Source organism: Mercenaria mercenaria, chromosome 17 (genome assembly GCF_021730395.1).
Source record: "Mercenaria mercenaria strain notata chromosome 17, MADL_Memer_1, whole genome shotgun sequence".
Lineage (NCBI taxonomy): Eukaryota > Metazoa > Mollusca > Bivalvia > Venerida > Veneridae > Mercenaria > Mercenaria mercenaria.
This window is the reverse complement of record NC_069377.1, coordinates 18,410,022-18,434,415: the sequence shown is the minus strand read 5'-3', so window position 1 is coordinate 18,434,415 and position 24,394 is coordinate 18,410,022. Positions and strand designations below refer to the sequence as shown.

At 34.5% G+C, this 24,394-nt stretch overlaps 1 protein-coding gene across 1 annotated transcript in view; it reads left to right on the top strand.

Moving 5' to 3' along the window:
• Nucleotides 1–4,177: 4,177 nt before the first annotated feature.
• The window catches only part of LOC123535926 (protein wntless-like), a 216,688-nt gene continuing 196,471 nt past the window's right edge, over nucleotides 4,178–24,394 (top strand). Inside the window, exons 1-2 of the mRNA XM_053529210.1 lie at nucleotides 4,178–4,383; nucleotides 11,281–11,450. Coding sequence (XP_053385185.1) covers nucleotides 4,272–4,383; nucleotides 11,281–11,450 — 282 coding nt within the window. The 5' untranslated portion in view covers nucleotides 4,178–4,271. The remainder of the gene's footprint in view (nucleotides 4,384–11,280; nucleotides 11,451–24,394) is intronic.

Below are 24,394 nucleotides of genomic sequence, written 5' to 3'. Positions count from 1 at the left end.
TTAGAGACCACCAATTGTTTTCCCATAGACTTACATTATGGCGTGTACGGCCTTCCATACATCGAAACATGTATATCTAATTACAAGTTTTTCAAGAACTATCTTAGTTCTACCAAAATATCAGACGAAAACATATGGATATTTTATATTTATACTTTATTTAAGTAAGTTTCGTGAGAATGAGATGACCCCCTGTTTACATCATTGACATGGCGGGAGAAATTCGTTTGATAAAACTTTTTTTCATTACACATAAAATGTAGCCAATTTTGTCAAAATGTATGATAAAATACTGTAAATGCAGTGAAAAAATATCAATTTGTTTACATGGCTGACCAGTCAGAACGCACAGACGTTACCTTATTCACAGGTATACACTTACCTCATTCCCAGTAAAGGTAGCAAGGTACACTTAGATGCGAACATTTTGGGCACGGACGGTCTTACATGTAGCGAGTCGCAATATTGCATATGAGAAAAATTTGGGTGGCTATTTTATAAATTGCGTGCATGTTTTGTGCTTTTAATTAATGGCAAGATCAGGATTCTCATACAAGAATAAAGAAAGTTATCAAAGCGAAAGGTTTACATCATCCATGAAAAATAGCGTGCCAAAATCATCAATTTTGCACCTTTTGAACAGTCTACAATGATCCCGCTGCAAGAACACTGTCCAATTTTATTGCATTTCTTAATTTAATAGTCCTTACTGAACGTCAGGACATAAACGGAATGGGGGCCCATTCAGCTCGTTTTTTCGGAAAATAACGAAAATGTTCCTGAGTATCAATCAACAAGCACAGAACCCTTCCGTGAATTGAATTTTTCCGCGAAATGGTGTCTCATTGATCATACAAAGCTACCAGCAGTTAGTTTTCCAACTGACATCAGAATTTTACATGTATCGGCTGTACAAATTTTCTAAAGAATTAATAATCATTATCTCTCATCTTAATTTACAGACATCCAAAATCACGATGTTCTCTTTATAACAAATATTGATGGGGGCCAAAATTCGAAAGTGTACCCTGCTACCTAAAGTTCCCTGTACTTTTTGAATTGGTGGTCTCTGACCTATAATACAAGGACGGATTACACCAAACCGGAAGTGACTACTCAGTGTTACAGGTTAAAGGTCAGTAATTCAAATCCTTCTTTGTTTCATATAAAAAACGACAACTTCATGTCGTCGTTACCTTTAGAGAACATCACTTTTTCCTACACCAATTTTTCATGAAAGTTCTATCACAAATTAACGAAAAAATGAAAAGAAATCGGGGGTTGAATAGTTCCTAGTGAAATGCCAGTCAGTTGTGGTCTGCTACCCTAAAAATGGCGCATATTTGCTCTCCTCCCAAACTCCAACGCAGTGATCTCCCTTACCGCTTCGCTCATTGATCACTGCCAACACAATGTTTTTATCTAAAATTCAGCTAAGTGGACTTCTTTTAGTTATATAATTATTTATTTTTTCCCCTAATGTTTTCGAAGTTTACACTTCTTTCAGCACATGCGAATGTTCCATAATAAAAAAAAATGATTCTGAATGAAAATAGGTAATTATTTACATGATAGCTAAGTATCCTGAAACGAAACTGAAAGTAAACAAACGAGTATGTCGACGTTAATCTTTGACGCCGTTCACTATTATAATGCTGCTATTTGACCCAAGCCGAAACAGATGGAGGCTTTTGAATATTTTCCTGCTGGCCAAGATATGTTATTGTCAAAAGTTTAGTATATCATACTAATAAGTAAATTAATTTTTAAAACGATCATCACGTGATGAACCATGGTCACGTGAATGTTGTGGTGGCAGTGATCAATGAGCGAAGCGGTAAGGGAGATCACTGCGTTGGAGTTTGGCTCTCCTCCGCGCATTATAAACACCTACTTCCGGTTTCGATCTGCAAAACTTGCCATGTGGGTTGTATGAACATGAAAACCGTCTCATTTCATGCAGAATGTATTCTAGTAGCGAAAAAGTGTGATTAAAGCACTCGTTCTACACGAATTTGCGCAGAAAATGGGAAAATTAGAATCTATTTATTATGGACTTCTTTCGACCACGGAAGCACATTTTCGACCGAATTAATGACCTTATTCCTACAGTAGTCCAAAATGTAGTTCCATGCTATGGATGAAATCTGGCATAATGAGTGACATGAGGAGGTGACAGTTAAAGTTTTGGCTTATTTTTATTGCTTATTGTATTGAGAAAAGATCTAGACCATTTTCATTGTGAATTTCCTGGAATAAGTTTTATTCTTTGCGAAAAATGTCTACCTACGCGTAACTGCTAAACGGCTGTTTTCATGGGGGCATTTTTAGAGGGTGATGTTTCTCAGAACAAATTATTTTTCTTATATACAACATAACATGTCAATATTTTCCTATTTTTGATAAGAAGACATGTTATACTAAAAGACCATATATGGTTTTCATATTATTGAAATGCTCTAAAGTGCTGAAAATGAGGTCTGCATGTTTTGTTATTAATATGAAATAAATAAGGAATTGAATTGGTAGAATGTAAGAACAAGAAGAACAGCTATTTAGTGAGTTGTAACCTACATACAACCCGGAAGTAGAATACAGCGGTATGATTAAATCACACCTCAGTGGTGTGTAATAAAGGCAAAGTGCGCAATGGACTTATTATTTACTTTTTAGAAACGATTATTGGGTAAACTTGTCAGCTAAAGTTAACGGAAATGTTGTTAAAATGCTAAGAAATGAAAATGGCACACAAACAGCAGATATTTGTGCTAGGTCAATGGTGCGCAATGGAGATATAGTGCACACGCAATGGAGATAAAGTGCACAATGGACTCAATTTTTTAGGAGCGATAATTGGGTAATTATTTAGAAAGATAATCCTAGCTATCGTTTGAAAACTGTTTTTACTATCGGTAAATGCTATTGAAATGAAATGATAGCTACATCATAATTATGATCGTAACGAATTTTAATAACCCTTTTATTGCCCTGTCTAAAATAAGCTGCCGACTGATTAAGGTGTATAATTGGATTATCAGTATTATCACACCTATGCAAACTGATTAAATCACGCCTCAATGGTACGTAATGAAGGTAAAGTGCGCAATGGACTTGTTATTTATTTTTTTTAAAACATAATTCATTTATTTTAATTCAGTTGTTAGTTGTTTTTAACTTAATATATATATATATTTTATTTCAATTCTCTTGTTTGAGTTTCAGGAAAATTTGATATAGAAAGCCTCATTTATAATTTGTTATCACGTTTGAAAAATACTTAGAGCTGCGTGTTTGTATTTATTTTCTAACACTGACACCTACATTTATATAAAAAAATTCTAATAAAATCTACATGTGTTAATATGTTTTCACCGCATTGTTTCTTTTAAATATGTTATTAGAGAAATTTGATATTAAACTGTTTTACAACTTAGTATGTTGTAATAATTCGTTTCAAATGTATTATATTTTATAAATTTACGTCTTTGTATATTTTTAACATTATTTATATCTTTTTGTTTGTATATTACTAACATAATTTATATCTTCTTTTGTTATTTATGTTTAAGAGAAAATTGATATTAAACTGCTTTTATGAAAATTTTAGCATAACACTGAATTTGTAGGGTATATCGAAATTAAACTTGAGTTAATATGCGAATCAATTCAAGATAGAAATAACAATGAAGGCTTATTCCAAAGAGCTGTAAAAATGTATTTTATACTTCTTTGCTTATTCCTAAGGATAATATTATAAAAGAAAATGTAAGTACATCCCATTTTTTAAAAAAAAAATGCAATAATTATTTTACGTAATATTACGATTATTTATAGTCGTGTAATAATTAGTTTCAATTGTATTAAATTAACCAAAGAAGTATAAAATACATATTTTTTATTTTTATAGCTCTTTGAATTAACGCATTAGTATATGTTTCCAACAAAATTTAGATACTTAACAGAAATCTAAAAAAATAACATGTAAAAATATAAAGGATATCTGATGTTTGTGTTTCCTTTATATCATTTAATTACTATTCCAGTGACATATTCTTAAGATAGATATTAAATCGTTACTAAAAAAAAAAAAAAAATTGGTTCCATTGCGCATTTTACCTCCATTGCGCACCATTGCGCACTTTACCTCCATTGCGCACTTTAGGCGTACCCCGGATACAGTACGGTACGGAGAACAGAACTGAGGAACCAGCCAATTATATTTCCGGATATAAAAGTTAATTATTGTCTATCTATTTCGTGAACGAAGTTTCATGAAAATGGCTGGAGTAGTTTTAGAAACTTTGAGTTGGAAAAAGTTGATTATTTTAGGACTATTTTTGTTATTTCTTTTGGTATCATTTTTCCTGATTGGTGGATTGATAGGTATGAGTAAATAATTTATCATTATTTTATCTGGTCTAGGATAATTCAGTAGGAAAGTGTTTGAAAACTGTTAAACAAGATTTTAGCTTACCAAAAGGATCCTTCTAGCGCATATAAGATAGTTTTTAAGGGATATTATTAAATTAGCATACTGTTACAAATGTTTAATACTAGTCGGGTCCCAGAAAAGTCACAAATTGGCTATATAGCTAGAATTAGCTATAAAACCAATAACAATAATGCAACATAATTTTATTATGTCAAAATCAAATGCAAAATGGTCATAATCCCGTCCCAGTGGTTTATAAGATGAAAGACAATTCATAATTTTAACATGTCCACAACATTGCTGAATGATACTTATTTCACTTGGGTATTGATTAAATTTTACTCGGACTTTATCATAGACTCCATGTGTAAAATCGCAAACTTTTAACTAAAATAAAGGTATTTAATCGATACTATATTTCAAAGAAACTTCAAGGTTTTGTTGTTTGTAGCATCATCTGGGGCATGTGCAGTGAAAAATCTTAATTTGATTTCTAAAATAGTGTGATATTTATTTCTAAAGTCACTATATGTTCATTGTAAATATACTTCGCTATACCCAAGTGGAAACTGGCAGGTACTTGAAAATGCAGCTCTCTGATTGGTCAATTAGAACCCCTAATGTACTGTGATGTCATGATAAAGTTATGAATAACAGAAAACCAAGATCTTTGCGGTCACATTTTCAATAAATGCAGCAATATTTTGCGATAAATCATTGAAGAATGTGTCTCTTATGAGAATCATCATTGAATAAGACAAATGTTATAATGACTTATCGTAGAAATTCGCAACATGTACTGAAACGGAAACTGCATAGATCTCCGTTCTGTGTGATTGTCTTTTGTCTCATAAACCATTTGGATGGGATAAGAACTGTTTTATATTTGATATTGACATATCTTTAGTATGCAATAGAGGCTGTATTTTTCAATTATTCTTCATGAATATTGGTCATCTCGGATCAAAAACTAGGTCACTAGGTCAAATCAAAGAAAAACCTTGTGTATGCGATAGAGGCGGTATTTTTCAATTGATCTTCATGAATTTTAGTCAGAATGATTACCTTGATGAAATCTAGGCCGAATTCGAAAATGGGTCATCTGGGGTCAAAAACTAGGTCACTAGGTCAAATCAAGGAAAAACCTTGTGTATGCGATAGAGGCTGTATTTTTCAATTGATCTTCATGAATTTTGGTCAGAATGATTACCTTGATGAAATTTAGAGCAAGTTCGAAAATGGGTCATCTGGGGTCAAAAACTAGGTCACTAGGTCAAATCAAACAAAAACCTTGTGTATGCAATAGAGGCTGTATTTTTCAACTGATCTTCATGAAATTTAGCCAGAGTGATTACCTTGATAAAATCTAGGCAGACTTCGAAAATGGGTCATCTGGGGTCAAAAACTAGGTCACCAGGTCAAATCGAAGAAAAACATTGTGTATGCAATAGAGGATGTATTTTTCAGTTGATCTTGGTCAAATCAAAGAAAAAACTTGTGTATGTGATAGAGGCTATATTTTTCAATTGATCTTCATGAATTTTGGTCAGAATGATTGCCTTGATAAAATCTAGGTCGAGTTTGAACATGGGTCATCTAGGGTCAAAAACTAGGTCATGTCTAAGAAAATGCTTGTTTTATCGCAAGAGACCAATTTTTTGGTCCAATCTTAATGAAAATTGGTCAGAATATTTGTTTCCATGAATTCACTAGGTCAAACATGTTTTACACTGTTATGGAGTGCTTCTTAGGTGAGCGACCTAGGGCCATCTTGGCCCTCTTGTTTAAACATTACTATTAGTGGTCCAATACCTTATAATAACTTTTTAGTCGTTAATGTGCATATAAATTCATTTAAAAAAAAAAGAAACCTAGCAACTTACCTCTATAATAATCTTTTAATTTTATGCCAAATTGCGAACAAAGATAAACCGTTAGATGCTAAAAAACATATAACTGTTAGGTATTTTTAGTATAAGAACATAAGATTGCAACGAAAATAAATTTAACAAAGTACAAAAATATATATATGTTGCATGACAATGGCTGTACCTGCAAAATATATAAAAATCAATGTGTTACAAGACTGAAACAATTGCTCAGATCCCCTAGCTAATACAAGAGAAAAAATAAAAATATGTTTCTAAAGTGATATACTTTGAGATTTGATTTTGAGACAATATCTTACTTGATACCGATCGACGGATTAATTATTTCTTACATGAATATTGTGGTCTGACTGTATCTAGATTTTGTAACAGTTGAGAAATGGAGAACAAAAGTATATTCACTCATAGATAACATACTTTTATCGGCTATTTTATTTTGTTATTAACACTTACGATTATGCGCGAGCCCTTTCAGTTTAAAACACGCCGACAACGTGTCAGAATTTGACATGTGTAAATAACAGGCAATAAATATCTTGTGAATGTAATCAACATATCACAATTCGATACATTGTATACATGTGTAAAACATCCCTTTACATAATTACTTACAATTTGGATATAATTTATCGAAAAGGGTATTATTGTCAATGACAATAAACTAAAATCAAAACATTGAAAATATCGGACACAGATAACAACAGTTCCTATACTGTAGGTTAGAGACCACCAATTGTTTTCCCATAGACTTACATTGTAACATTATGGCGTGTTCGGCCTTCCATACATCGAAACAGTATATCTAATTACAAGTTTTTCAAGAACAGTCTTAGTTCTACCAAAATATCGGACGAAAAACATATGAATAGTGATACTTTATTTAAGTAATTTTCGTGTGAATGAGATGACCCCCTGTTTACATCATTGACATGGCGGGAGAAATTCGTTTGATAAAACTTTTTTTCAATACACATAAAATGCAGCAAATTTTGTCAAAATATATAATAAAATACTGTAAATGCAGTGAAAAAATATCAATTTTGAAAAAATAATCACTTCCCGGGTTTGTTTACATGACTGACCAGTCAGAACGCACAGACATTACCTTATTCCCAGGTATACACTTACCTCATTCCCAGTAAGTTCCCTGTACTTTTTTGAATAGGTGGTCTCTGACCAAAAGAAAGGCGCGATAAATGTAGACGAGTAAAATAAGTAAATGTTATAGATATATTTATAATAAATACATTATAGATAATAAATTTAACAATTAACTGCTACAATACACTGTTATACAGTTAATGTTATTATAAAACGTTGACCGTGATTGTCCCTCGCATGAACACTGCGATTCCTCGCAGCCGTCCACCGTGAAACGCTGTGATCATGACCGCGAGGGCCAATCGGCCATCGCGACTGAACACCCATAATTTTTTTACCGCGGGAGTCGAAGGGTTTTTGAAGGTTCCACGCTGGTTGTACTGTAGATGACCCCTATTGATTTTTGGGTCACTCTATTAAAGGTCAAGGTCGCAGGGGCCTGAACATCGAAAACCATTTCCGGTCAGTAACTTGAGAACCACTTGACCCAGATTGTTCAAACTTCATAGGATGATTGATCATGCAGAGTAAATGACCCCTATTGATTTTGGGGTCACTCTGTTAAAGGTCAAGGTCACAGGGGCCTGAACATTGAAAACCATTTCTGATCAATAACTTCAGGACCACTTGACCCAGAATGTTGAAACTTCATAGGATGATTGGACATGCAGAGTAGATGACCCCGTTTGATTTTTGGGTCACTCAATTAAAGGTCAAGGTCACAGGGGCTTGATCATGTAAAATCATTTCCGGTCAGTAACTTGAGAACCACTTGACCCAGAATGTTGAAACTTCATAGGATGATTGGACATGCAGAATAGATGACCTCTATTGACTTTGGGGTCACTATTAAAGGTCAAGGTCGCAACAGACAGAAAATGGAAATCTATTTCTGGTCAATAACTTGAGAACCATTTGACCTAGAACCTTCAAACTTCATAGAGTGATAGGACTTACAGAGTAGATGACCCCTATTGATTTTGGGGTCACTTGATCAAAGGTTAAGGTCACAAGGGCCTGAACATAGAAAACCATTTCCAATTCATAACTTGAGAACCACTAGGCCCAGAATGTTGAAACTTTGTGGGATGACTGGACATGCCAAATAGATGATCCCTATTGCAGTCAGCCATCAGTGTCTCTTTGACTTTTGCTCCTCTCCCCTATTGACTTCTTGCCTATATGACTATGCATTTGGGGGAGACGTGCGCTTTTCTACAAAAGCATCTTCTAGTTCAAAATTAAAAAAAATAAAAATTCTTTTTTAAATTTAATACTTTGTCACAAGCAAGATCTAACAGGTCGAAGTCGGTCTCAGGTGAGCAATTGCTTGTTTGTGTTATCCTTTGTATTGATGTGCATAACATGGTTCAACACTTGTGTATACATCTTAATGTATTATTATCCCCCGACGAAAGCCGGAGGGATATAGTTTTGGTGTTGTCTGTCTTTCCGTCCATCCTTCCGTCCATCCTTCCATTCGTCCGTCCGTCCGTCCGGAGCCATTTCTAGGAAATGGTTGGGAATATTTATATACAACTTCATATACATGTTCACCACTATGAGTTCTTGCGGCGCGTCAAGTTTCAGTCAGATTGCCCTAGTAACACCAGAGTTATGGCCCTTAGAAGTTTCTACTGTTAACTATATAGGGTACTATAAATATGGCAATTTCTGCATCATAACTTTTGATATATTTGACCTAGAACTATGAAACTTAAACAGAATTTAGATCACCGTAATGTGGTTGTGTACACACAATTTTGTTCGCATTTATTTGTAAATTAAGAGTTATTGCCCTTTAATTTTATAAAAATCCACATATTTGTTCATAACAAACTTACCATCTGGTAGAATTTCATTAAATTTCTTTCATTCTATTCCATGAACATTTATTGTAAACATGTGAAGTTGTGTACCCACACCTGGTCTCCCCCTTACCTTGATCACACCCCCCCCCCCCTCCCCCCCCCCCCCCCCACCAAAAAAACAAAAAAAAATCCTTATTTTAGATTTTTTCAGACAAACTTCGTATACATGTTCACCACTGTGAGGTTATTGGGCCCATCAAGTTTCAGAGTTTCAGTCAGATTGCCCTAGTAACACCAGAGTTATGGCCCTTAGAAGTTTCTAGTGTTAACTATATAGGGTACTATAGATCTATAGATATGGCAATTTCTGCAACATAACTTTTGATATATTTGACCTTGAACTATGAAACTTAAACAGAATTTTGAGCACTATAATGTGGTTGTGCACACACAATTTCATAGGTATTTCTTTTGTAACTTCAGAGTTATTGCCCTTTAATTGTCTAAAAATCCACATATTTGTATATAACAAACTTACCATTTGGCAGAATTTCATTGAATTTCTTTCATTCTTTTCTATGAACATTAATTATAAACATGTGAAGTTGCACACCCACACCTGGTAACCCACTTGCCTTGGTCACACCCCCTCCCCTCCCCACCCCACAAAAAATTGTTTTTTTCATTCCTCATTTTAGATTTTTTTCAAACCTTCCATGAATATTTATCAACATGATGCAAGTTGTAGGTCCATTCCCCCACCTCCACCCACCACTGATCATGCATCCTCGGCCCCCCATCCCCCACCCCTCCCCCACTTCACCCATTGTTTTTTATTTTTTTATTTTCATTTTTAATTTTCCATCAATATTTATAATCAACATGTGAAATTTTGTTTCCTCACCCATTCCCCCGCACCCCACCCCCCTTAAAAAATAAATATATACATATATATACATATATATATTTCCATTCCTTTTTTTTTTTAGATGTTCAAACCTTCAACATGTTAAGTTGTGACTGCACAAACCTTGCCCTCAGCCATGTTCAAGATATCTTACTTCATTGTGTTCTCTTAAGAACATCTGTTCTTTTAAGTTCAAATGTACATGTTAAACAGCAACATCTGGTGCCAAACCACTCAAAGACAATATTTCGTTCCAGTTAAACTTCAAGCGCACATTTCAATAACTGCATTTAATTTTAAAAGCTAAGCTTATTACAGTAAGCATATCCCATTCAAAATAAATTCTTTAGTCCGGATCAAAGTATCATACATTTATTATGTACTCTTTGATTAAACATTTGTTTTCTGTTAAATTGATTTTGACTAATGAAATTATTTGCTTCTTATTAACATCCTTAACTATTTGCCGGATATATTTTTTTGCCATTCCTCACCACAAACCCTTTCGGCGGGGGATACCAATTCATCGAATTTGCTTGTTTATGCATTATATTTGTTTTAACCATGTCTGTACATCTGTGATATACCGAAATAAATCTATCTATCTATCTATCTATCTATCTATCTAATCTATCTATCTATCTATCTATCTATCTATCTGTCTAATCTGTCTAATCTATCTATCTATCTATCTATCTATCTATCTATCTAATCTATCTATCTATCTATCTATCTAATCTATCTAATCTATCTATCTATCTATCTATCTATCTATCTATCTATCTAATCTATCTAATCTATCTATCTATCTATCTATCTATCTATCTATCTATCTATCTATCTATCTATCTATCTATCTATCTAATCTATCTATCTATCTATCTATCTATCTATCTATCTAATCTATCTATCTAATCTAATCTAATCTAATCTAATCTAATCTAATCTAATCTAATCTAATCTAATCTAATCTAATCTAATCTAATCTAATCTAATCTAATCTAATCTAATCTAATCTATCTATCTATCTATCTATCTATCTATCTATCTATCTTTGCTCTGATATAAAAGCTTACTATAATCAACTGGTACTCTTTGAAAATATCATACCATCATAGACTTTCTCTTTTGTATTTGCAGCACCTAATCCTTCTAATGTCATCAACATTCTTGGTACAAAATGTGTGAATACTGGTGGGATAGGTAATAAGGAATGGTTTATCCCAAGAGGCTCCGGCTTAGAAAAGTGTATTCAATATGACAGTCTTGATGATCCAAGGATAGAGGATGACAGAGTCTCAGCAAATCAGGTAACAGAATATTGTGTCAGTGGAAGAGGTGAATATTCAAAGAAGTTTAAGGAGCGGTTTGGGGGTCTCCATTTCAGAAGAAATTGTGGAGCAATCTTCCATGGCTTTCAAGGGATTCCAGTGAAATTCAGTTTTCCAGACAGTTCGCTGCTAAGACATTTCAGCCCCACTTCTTTGGTTCAAAGCCTTTTTACCCACCACTTTTAAGCTCAACTATTCAAAGAATATGTAGAGCTATACTACTCGGGTCGGCGTCTGCATTGGTTTAAGTTTTTATGAAATGGTAATAATCTGCTATACTATCAAAGATATTTAGTTCAAACTTGGAAAACTTGTTTATTGTGTAGGCAAGAATACATAACTGTGTCAAGTGTTATGGCTGAATTATGGCCCCCTTTGGATATGGAAATTGGTTCAGATTTCGAAGTCCATGTTTTGTAAAACTAATTGACATGTTGCTTTGAAACTTTTAACACTTGTATATTCTCATGATCTCCATCTGTAGGCAAGAATACATAACTCTGTTAACTTTTTCTATGGAACTTGGTCAAAATGTTAATCTTAATGATATTTATGTCAAGTTAAAATTGTGATCAGGTGGGGTCAAAAACTTGGTCACCAGGTCAGATCAAAGGAAAAGCTTGTTAACACTCTAGAGGACACATTTATGACTGTATCTTCATGAAACTTGGTCAGAATGTTAACCTTGATGGTCTTTAGGTCAAATTGGAATCTGGGTCATGTGGAATGTGACCTACTGACCTATTTTCTTGTTTTTAGCTCACCTGAGCAAATCAGGTGAGTTATTATGATTGCTGGATGTCCGGCGTCCGTCTGTTGTCTGGCGTCTGTCAGCATTTAGCTTGTGTATGCGATAGAGGCTGTATTTTTCAATTGATCTTCATGAAATTTGGTCAGAATGATTGCCTTGATAAAATCTAGGCCAAGTTCGAAAATGGGTCATCTAGGGTCAAAAACTAGGACACTAGGTCAAAACAAAGAAACACCTTGTGTATGCAATAGGGGCTGCATTTTACACTGGATTTTCATAAAATTTAGTCAGAATAGTTGCCTTGATTAAATCTAGGTCAGATTTGAAAATGGGTCATCTGGGGTCAAAAACTAGGTCTCTAGGTCAAAACCTTGTGTATGCAATAGGGACTGCATTTTACACCGGATCTTCATGAAATTCGATCAGAATAGTTTTCTGGATGAAATCTAGGTCAAATTCAAAAATGGGTCATCTAGGGTCAAAAAATAGGTCACCAGGTCAAATCAAAGAAAAACCTTTTATATGCAATAGGGGCAACATTTTTAGCTCACCTGTCGCGTAGTGACATGGTGAGCTTTTGTGATCGCCCTTCGTCTATCGTCTGTCGACAATTTCTTTGTGAACATGATAGAGACCACATTTTATATTTGATTTTAATCAAACTTGCACACAACTTGTATGGGCATAATATCTTGGTTCCTTTCGAAAACTGCCTGGGCAGATCCCATAATGGGTTCGAGAGTTATGGCCCCTTTAAGGGCCAGAATTTGCCATTTTTGGCTTGTGAACATGATAGAGACCATATTTTGCAATCAACTGGCCAGATTCAATCATGGGTTGCAGAGTTATGGCCCCTTAAAGGGCCAAAATTTGCTGTTTTGGCTTTTGCAGCCATATAGAGACTTCATTTATGGTTTGATATGACACTTACTTGCAAAATATCTTCAACAACAATAAATCTTGGATTCAGTGATGAATCTGTCAGATCCAATCATAGGTTCCGGAGTTATGTCCCCTGATTGACCCTAAAAGAGCCAAAGTTTGTTAATTTTAACCTTGTGAACACGATAGAAGTAACATTTTTTATTTGATTTTAACCACACTTACACACAATTTAGGTCACAGTAAGATCTTGGTTCCTTTCGAAAACCGGCTAGATTCCATCATGTGTTCTAGAGTTACTGCCCCTGAAAGGGGCAAAATTTTCTATTTTGGCCCTTTCAGCCATATAGAGGTTTCATTTATGCTTTGATTTGATACAAACTTGCACCTTATGATTATCTTGACGATTTCTAGGCCTGGATCGAAACTGGGTCATGTCAGGTCAAAAACTAGGTCATCAGGTCCAATCAAAGGAAAAGCTTGTTAACAACCTAGAGGCCACATTTATGACCTTGTCTTCTTAAAAATTGGTCAGAATGTTTATCTTGATGATTTCTTGGCCAAGTTAGAAACTGGGTCATATGAGGTCAGAAACTAGGTCATCAGGTCAAATCAAAGGAACAGCTTGTTAACACTCTTCAGGTCACATTTATGAACCTATCTTCATGAAACTTGATCAGAATGTTTATCTTGATGATCTTTAGGTCAAGTTTAAATCTGGGTCATATGGGGTCAAAAACTAGGTCACCCATTTTTATCTGGGTCATGTGGGGTCAAAAGGTCACCAGGTCAGATCAAAGAATAAGCTTGTTTACACCTTAGGGGGCACATTTTTTATTCTTTATTAAGTTAACATGGAAGGCTTTTTTTACTTTAGCTTGAACGTGGATAAAAATGGCACTAGCTATTTTAAGCTAATAGAATATTTTTTTTTGTGACTGGCTACTTACAGATATTAATCAGTAGGTTTTGGCCAGTAAAATATTAATAAAGTAATTAAATATTATTGTTTAACATTAGCTAGTATCTTTATATTTTAGCCAGTGAACAAAAATGGCACTAGCTACTTTTAGCTAGTAGAAAATGTTGCTAAATTTGAGCATACATGTGATAAGTTCAGAATCCCAAAACTGGAGGTTTGCCATTTTTCAGCTGGAGTTGGGGTCTCAAAACTGGAGGTTTTTTATCGACATAAATTAAGCGCGCAGACACATAACTTAGAGACAAAATCCAACATTTTTGGCCACACAATAACGTATATAAGTTTACACCAGAAGAAACAATTCTCATAACTCTTGATTTGAATTTTGACAGAGTTATGCCACTTTTTAACTTACATTTTTTTTTGGTTAAAGTTTTATATAATGTCTAATATCTCTGTTACATTCAAAGCTATTGACTATTATGCCCCTTTTACTGGCAAAGCTATAATTGCCCCTTTTACTGGCAAGCTTTAATTCAGAGTCAGTCACTGAGAAAAGTCGAGCATGCTGTCTTACATAAGCCCCCTCCTGTTCTAACTTTAAATTTTCTTAACAGATTAAATTTGTAGAAACAAAGTCTCAATTTAGGTCTGAAATGGTGGTGAACATGCATTAACATTATTCTTCTCGAGGACTGAAAAAAAAGAAGCTCTAAATTGGTCTGAACACAACTCATAAATTATCAGTTATTATGTAAATTCCTCACCCCACCCACTTCCGTATAAAAATACTGATGATTTTGACATGAAAAATAGAAAAAAAAATGCATCAACATGTATTTATCCTTACCAAAATAATGTAGATTGATGATATCAAATAAATGAGTGTGTATTTTCATCCAATTTCAATGAAATAAGTCCAATTTTAGTAGCAAATTAATTTGGTAAACATTGGAAGAAAATGGCGTAACTGCATAAGGGGAAATAACACTCCTGTTCTAAAAATAGTAATGGGTTGGTTTTTCCAACAATTATTTTTGTGATTTTATTACCGAACAAAACTTTTCTTTGAATAATCATAATTCATTTCAGTTGGGAATTATTTCTTATGACTGGGAGTTTTTTGCTTCAAAAAATGGAGCCTAATTGGCATTGAGAATGGGCCGATTTTCGGCCCCGTGAGACAGGTGGAAAAGGCCCTGCTTGTCTAATCCCTTATCAAAACAAACCATTAATAATTCACCTGTGAAAAACAACTCTTTCCTCCAGCTACATGTGTGTCAAACATGTATAATACACAACAGTCGGTGACACTTTGATTTACTGTGTAAACATGTTTGGCACTCCTCGGTAATTATCAACCCCGTCATAATACTGATTTTTTTTTTTTTTTTTTTTTTGAAAAGCGGGAGAAATATGGTTTCGGTCGGGAGACGGGAGGATTTTGACCCTCCCGCGCAGGAGATCACATGTATGAATTTGAGCCCTGGTGATCGCGCGATGTCTGGCATCCGTCGTCTGTCTGTCATCTGTTGTCCGTCAACATTTAGCTTGTGTATGCGATAGAGGCTGTATTTTTCAACTGATTTTCATGAAATTTTGTCAGAATGATTACCTTAATGAAATCTAGGCCAAGTTCGAAAATGGGTCATCTGGGGTCAAAAACTAGGTCAAATCAAAGAAAAACCTTGTGTATGCGATAGAGGCTGTATTTTTCAATTGATCTTCATGAATTTTGGTCAGATTGATTACCTTGATGAATTCTAGGCCAAGTTTGAAAATGGGACATCTGGGGTCAAAAACTAGGTTTCTAGGTCAAATCAAAGAAAAACCTTGTGTATGCAATAGAGGCTGCATTTTACTCCGGATCTTCATGAAATTTAATCAGAATGTTGATCTATATGAAATCTAGGTGGAGTTTGAATATGGGTCATCTAAGATAAAAAACTAGGTCACATGGTCAGATTAAAGAAAAACCTTGTGTACGCAATAGGGGCTGCATTTTACACTGGATATTCATAAAATTTAGTCAGAATGATTGCCTTGACGAAGTTAGAATATGGGTCATCTGTGGTCAAAAACTAGGTCACTAGGTCAAATCAAAGAAAAACCTTGTGTATGCAATAGAGACTGTATTTTTCAATTGATCTTCATTAAATTTGGTCAGAATGATATCCTTGATGAAGTTAAGGTCAAGTTTGAATATGGGTCATCTTGGGTCAAAAACTAGGTCGCTAGGACAAATCAAAGAAAAACGTTTTGTATGTGATAGAGGCTGTATTTTTCAATTGAGGTTGATGAAATTTAGTCAGAATGATTGCCTTGATCAAATCTAAATCAAATTCGAATGTAGGTCATCTTGGCTCAAAAACTAGGTCACTAGGTCAAATTGAAGAAAATACTTGTTTACACTTAAGAGACCACATTTTTGGTCCAATCTTAATGAAAATTGGTCAGAATATTTGTTTCCATGAAATCACCAGGTCAAACATGTTATGGTGTGTTTCTAAGGTGAGCGACCTAGGGCCATCTTGGCCCTAGAGAGTGAACTTTGAATCACATCTGCTAATATCTAACTGGTTACAATCTTCATGGCTGCATTACGCTGCGCAACTGAACACGATATTGCATACAAAAAAGTTTATCGTCTTTAAACTTAATCTTAAAATAAACGTATTATTTTGAAAATGACTAACTTACTAAGATGTCTGTGTTACAACAACAGGCAAGCAGCAGTTTAAAAACACTGCAACCTCCAAAGACTCTGGAAAACAAACATAGCTTGTAGAAACGTTAACGTCAATCTAATGTGGATGTTTTGTAATATCTGGCAACAACTTGCAGCTGGTGAACGACATAATAGAAATGTTCGTTCAAAGAACTGTTTAGGAAAACGTTCGTTGTATGAATCCAAAAAGTTTCTATAGCAGTTCCTTTTTATTATGCCCCCGGCATCTACTGATGCGGGAGGCATATAGTGATTGTCCAGTCTGTCCGTCCATTCGTTCCTCCGTCTGTCCGTCCGTCCGAGCTCACATTTGCATACTTAGGTGGCTATAGGAACAATAGGTAACTGTACTTTTTCTTTGATGTCATTTATTCCGTGAGGCTTTTATGTGGCTATTTTTCCCTTACGTGGCTAAAAGAACAATAGAGAGAACAAAAGAGTAGCCACATAAGTATCCATATGTAGGAACGTCCGTTCGTCCATCCATATGAGGTTAACCAAATGGGACCGTTTCATCTAGTATCAATACCCCTTACTAGAATGACTTGATACTAATGCAGATGTAACCTGTGACAATTCCTCATCTTCAGACATTACCTGACCTCAGTTTGACCTTGACCTCATTTTGGACTTAGGTTGCTTTATATGGGCCATCTCTTGGTTAACCAAATGGGACCGTTTCGTCTAGCATCAATACCGCTTACTAGAATGAATTGATACTAATACAGATGTAACCTGTGACCATTCCTCATCTTCAAATATCACCTGACCTCAGTTTGACCTTGACCTCATTTTGGACTTAGGTTGCTTTATATGGGCAATCTCTTGGTTAACCAAATGGGACCGTTTCGTCTAGCATCAATACCGCTTACAAGAATGAATTGATACTAATACAGATGTAACCTGTGACCATTCCTATAATAATAATAATAATAATAATAATAAAATCTTTATTTAATGAAGGTAACATACAAAGTGTACATAACATGAAAATGAAACGTAAACTTATTTTCAGTATGGCCTTCAGTTAACAACAATACACATGTATACAAACATTTACGATAAATTTCACAAAATCATATTTAAAAAAAATAAATGTATCAATATCTTCAAACATCACCTGACCTCAGTTTGACCTTGACCTCGTTTTGGACTAAGTTTGCTTTGTATCGACAAGGATGCCACTGGGGGCATCAAGCGTTTATTGAACGCAGCTCCTTGTTATACATATACTTTTCACCCAAGCTTAGCATGCAGACATGTTTTGTTTCAATGGAGGAAAGCATTTTTACACTTTTGGTGTGTCAGCTAAGCCACTTACCAGCAAAACAGCTGAAAAGTACAGTGAGTTCGGCTTTCAGTAAAAAACAAGAGGGATTCATGACAAAAGAAAGATATATTCTGGAAGCACAAGGAACGGCACATTCCATAAATGTACTGTTTTTTTCGATACATAAATAAATAAAGAGAAACTTACTAGTTTTTAGGTTGAATCGAGAAGAAAATGTTCGTTGCAGGAACTCTCCAGGTCACGTGATTATCTGCACTGTTAAAAAATGGAATTAGACGCTTCCACTGGAATTATCTGCGCTTATCAGTTGTGTATTGTTTAAACCTTGATAGTTGTAGGTTTAGCAAATTATGTTTATTAACTGACAATATGCAAGTCAAGTTCTTTGCTTTTGATGATTAAGACAATTTTCTATGAGCATTCAATACCAAGGTTTATATTGTGCTACATTTCTCTTATGGTTGAAACACAATATAGGGAACAGCAGTGTTGCACATGGAGGTGAAAAAAAATTCTTAATTTTGGCAAAAAAGTATTTTTCTACAGAGTAGAGTGCTTGAAGTATAAGCAACTTAAGTGGTTTGCTGGTACTTGCATCGGAAATGTAATTTTTAAAGGCTGATAAAATGCATATTTTTGCTGGTTACGGACACTACAAGTGGTACATTTTGTAAAATAAAGCTTCAAATTTATGATAAACTTGAACTATTTTTACTGTTTTGTAGGACATACACATGGAAATACATAATGCAAGGCAAAAATAGGACTGGGAAAGGTATAGATACTGAAAAAAGAAACATATTGTTGGATATTAATTTGTTGCTAAAAAACATGTATATTTCAAATCATCTGACATCTTCAATTTCAGTGTTAATGATGAAAACTTAATGAAAAATCAACACAAAGTCTGTCTTTGTTGAAACAAAATGACTTAGATTAAAGGGAAAGTGATTAATTTTCAAAAAAATCCTAAATATTGATAGATACCAGTAATTGGTTACGGACGTAGTACTACAAAAAAAAGCCTCAAGAATGGTTTTGCATTAGATTATTTTAAAACATTAAACCCACTCATGAATTATTTGGTATATTGTTAAAATGATATCTGAATGAAAAGTGTATTTAAATTTGATATTCTTCAAACAAAAATATACAACTTGCCAAATTAAAACCAATGAAAAAGAAAACAGAACAACAAAATCTGAAAACTTCCTGTTTTCATGAAATCTTGTAACTTAATAAGCAATATTAAGTTCTCTAAATGATACATTATTATCAATACTTTGTATTCATATCACACAACTAACACTTACACTTTTTTACTCAAGAATGTCACTAACCAGAAAAAAGAAATTAACTTCATGGTTATGGACACTACACAATGAATTATCTAACGAAAGTACACATATCTAAAATATTTTTGTAACTTTTTTTTTCCAAATTTTCAGAGGTCTTGGTGTTGAAAATGTAGCCCTATTATCAGTCATAGTAGATTCATCTATAAATGCAACAACATTGTCTCTTATCTCCTATGACAGATTCTGTTTGTGCAGACACATAAATTTCTTTCCACTCTTTTTCCTTCATCATGTGATTTTGATATTAGTTCTGCTTTCTTAACTAATCTAGTTTTGAGTTACTCTTCTCTACTTCTTGTTGCTGTCTCATTCTACAATCCTTCTTTCTTTCTCTCTCATTTTTAGCTCACCTGAGCACAAAGTGCTCAAAGGTGAGCTTTTGTGATCGCCCTGTGTCCGTCGTCCGTCCGAGCTCACATTTGCATACTTAGGTGGCTGTAGGAACAATAGGTAACTGTACTTTTTCTTTGCTGTCATTCATTCCGTAAGGCTTTTATGTGGCTATTTTTCTCTTACGTGGCTAAAAGAACAATAGAGAGAACAAAAGAGTAGCCACAAAAGTATCCATATGTAGGAAATTTCCATCTGTCCGTCCGTCGTCATCAACAATTGGACTGTTAACACTCTAGAGGTCACAATTTTGGCCCAATCTAAATGAAACTTGGTCAAAATGTTACTCTCAATAAAATCTTGGATGAGTTCGATATTGGGTCATCTGGGCTCAGAAACTAGGTCACCAGGTCAAATCAAAGAAAAAGCTTGTTAACACTCTAGAGGTCACAATTTTGAACCAATCTTAATGAAACTTGGTCATAATGTTACCCTCAATAAAATATTGGACGAGTTTGATATTGGGTCATCTGGGTTCAAAAACTAGGCCACCAGGTCAAATCAAAGGAAAAGCTTGTTAACACTAGAGGTCACAATTTTGGCCCAATCTTAATGAAACTTGGTCAGAATGTTCCCCTGAATAAAATCTTGGACAGGTTCGATATTATGTCATCTGGGGTCAAAAACTAGGTCACTAGGTCAAATCAAAGGAAAAGCTTGTTAACACTCTAGAGGTCACAATTTTGGCCCAATCTTAATGAAACTTGGTCAGAATGTTCCCCTGAATAAAATCTTGGACAAGTTCGATATTGGGTCATCTGGGGTCAAAAACTAGGTCACCAGGTCAAATCAAAGGAAAAGCTTGTTAACACTCTAGAGGTCACAATTTTTGTTCCAGTCTTAATGAAACTTCTTGGTCAGAATGTTACCCTCAATAAAATCTTGGACAAGTTCGATATTGGGTCATCTGGGGTCAAAAACTAAGTCACCAGGTCAAATCAAAGGAAAAGCTTGTTAACACTGTAGAGGCCACATTTATGACTTTATCTTCATGAAACCTGGTCAGAATGTTAATCTTGATGATCTCAAGGTCCAGTTTGAATCTGGGTCATGTGGGATAAAAAACTAGGTCACCAGGTCAAAGCAAAGGAAAAGCTAGTTAACACTGTAGAGGCCACATTTATGACCGTATCTTAAATGATACTTGGTCAGAATGTTAATCTTGATGATCTATAGGTCACTTTCAAATCTGGGTCAGGTGGGGTAAAAAACTAGGTCACTAGGTCAAATCAAAGGAAAAGCTTGTTAACACACTAGAGGCCACATTTATGACTGTATCTTCATGAAACTTGGTTAGAATGTTAATCTTGATGATCTTTAGGTCAAGTTCGAATCTGGGTCATGTGGGGTCAAAAACTAGGTCATCGGGTCAAATCAAAGGAAAAGCTTGTTAACACTCTAGAGGCCACATTTATGACTGTATCTTCATGAATCTTAGTCAGAATGTTAATCTTGATGATCTATAGGTCCAGTTTGAATCTGGGTCATGTGGGGAAAAAAAGCAAAGGAAAAGCTAGTTAACACTGTAGAGGCCACATTTATGACCGTATCTTAAATGATACTTGGTCAGAATGTTAATCTTGATGATCTATAGGTCACTTTCAGATCTGGGTCAGGTGGAGTAAAAAACTAGGTCACTAGGTCAAATCAAAGGAAAAGCTTGTTAACACACTAGAGGCCACATTTATGACTGTATCTTCATGAAACTTGGTCAGAATGTTAATCTTGATTATCTTTAGGTCAAGTTCGAATCTGGGTCATGTGGGGTCAAAAACTAGGTCACCGGGTCAAATCAAAGGAAAAGCTAGTTAACACTTTAGAGGCCACATTTATGACCATATCTTAATGAAACTTGGTCAGAATGTTAATCTTGATGATCTTTAGGTCAGTAGGTCAGGTGAGCGATACAGGGCCTTCATTGCCCTCTTGTTCTTTTAATTTTCACATTGGCCTGGATTGAGTTTCTGCCTTTCTTGCCATTTAACCTCTTCTAACCTTTTCAGCATTTTTGTGCTTTTTAAGTTTCAGTACTGCAGCAACCTCATCAGATCAAAACTCTTTATCTGAATCACAAATGCAAAATGAAATCAGACATACTTCTACGTATAAGCAATTCAATTGCACTGTAAAATTAGATATTATAACCATACGACACAGATGCGCACACATACTGTGCCATTCTCAATAAAGCAAAAATTATCATAACTGCCACCAGTAAAAATATCCTCAGAGAAGATTCCTTCCCCTATGGTCATCTGCACATAAAGCTTGTTCATCTGTTAAAGTTTGAAGCAAATCAGGCTAAAAACTTGGGAAACCGTTGGACACACAGGATTTTCCCCTATCATACTATATTCCATATAGCAAAAATTATCAAAGGGCCATAACTAAAGTAAAAACAGTCACAGAAAGAATTTCTCCCTATATGGTCATCTGCACATCAAGCTTGTTCATCTGTGAAAGTCTGAAACAAATCAGGCTACTAGTGTTGGAGGAGTTAGACACATAAAAATGTTTCTCTATATTCCTTATGATTAAAACAGAAACTATCAAAGGGCCATAACTGTTGTAAAATAGTCACAGAAAAAATTCCTTGCTTTATTGTAATATACACATCTTGAGCTTGTTCATCTGTGAAAAGTTTGAATCAAATCAGGCTAATAGTGTGGGAGGAGTCGGACACACACGATTTTTCTAGATGTATTCTATATTTCTATATAAAAATATCATAACTGTGGTTAAAATAGTCACTGAGAAATTCCTTTTATGGTTATCTACACATCAAGGTTGTTCATCTATGAAAGTTTGAAGCAGAGCAATCTAATGGTGGGAGGAGTTGGACACACAAGATTTTGAACGAACTGACAGACGTACATACATAGAGCAGCAACACTATATGCCCATCACATAAATATAAAATCTCATCTAAATGAATATACATGTACCTTTCATCACATGGTTTGTACTTTGTACTTCTTGAAGAGATTTTTCTTTCATTTGCAAGTTTTTAGCTCGATTATTCGAAGAATAGTCTAGCTATTCTACTCACCCTGGTGTCGGTGTCGGCGTCGGCGTCGGCGTCACACCTTGGTTAAGTTTTTGCATGCAAGTACATACAGCTATCATTTAAAGGCATATAGCTTTGAAACTTATTTATTCTTTTTCTAGGTCAATTACCAACCTCACTGGGTCAAGTTCCATAACTCTGACATGTATTTTGAGCAAATTATGCCCCCTTTTGGACTTAGAAAATTCTAGTTAAAGTTTTACATGCAAGTTACTATCTCCAAAACTAATGCAGATATTGAATTGAAACTTCACCTTGGTTAAGTTTTTGCATGCAAGTACATACAGCCATCAATTAAAGGCATATAGCTTTGAAACTTATTTTTTCTTTTTCTAGGTCAATTACCAACCTCTCTGGGTCAAGTCCCATAACTCTGACATGTATTTTGAGCAAATTATGCCCCCTTTTGGACTTAGAAAATTTTGGTTAAAGTTTTACATGCAAGTTACTATCTCCAAAACTAATGCAGATATTGATTTGAAACTTCACGTGTGTCTTCGGGGTTATAAAACTAGTTGATAGCAGCAAGTCCCATAACTCTGACTTTCATTTTGGCCAAATTATGCCCCCTTTTGGACTTAGAAAATTCTGGTTAAAGTTTTGCGTGCAAGTACATACAGCTATTTCTAAATAGCATATAGATTTGAAACTTATTTTTTCTTTTTCTAGATCAATTACTTACCTCACTGGATCAAGTCCCATAACTCTGGCATGTATTTTGGGCAAATTATGCCCCCTTTTGGACTTTGAAAATTCTGGTTAAAGTTTTACATGCAAGTTTCTATCTCCAAAACTAATGCAGATATATTGAATCGAAACTTCACATGTGCCTTCGGGGTTATAAAACTAGTTGATAGCAGCAAGTCCCATAACTGATATGCATTTTGGTCAAATTATTCCCCCTTTTGAACTTAAAACTCTTTTGATATTTAACCTTTTTGGGTAATATTTTCCTGCTTCTGGGACAATATTTCGAATAGTCGAGCTTGGCTGTCTTACGGACAGCTCTTGTTAATATAAATCTGTGCAATTAAGATGATAAACATGATTTTTAGCACTTTTGAACTATCTATATTTTTATATCTGAAAATATTTGTCAACAAATACATATATTTGTTTTTTCTCAATAATAATAAACTTTGAAATGATAATTTTTTATTTTTCTGTAAAAAAGATGCAAGTTTTAATTTTTTCAGCTCTGGTTAGGGACACTACAGTTTCAAGTAGCATTATTAAATAGACAAAATTTACCTTTTGTAGTGAAATTATTAAAAGACTTTGTTAAATTTGTCATCAGTGAACCTTCCATATTGAAAAAAAAACAATGATTCTTTATCTCTCGTCGCTTCCATGTTTGCTATGACATCTTTCAATTTCATGCTGCAGCAACAGAAAATGATGCTGTATATAAAGATGCCGCAATAAGGGTTTTCCAGTGTGGTTGCAACATCAACAAGTTGATAAAAAATAAAGTTGATTAACTTGTGAAATCAGTTATTACTTTCATAAGAATAACTATAAATAAAATTTAAAA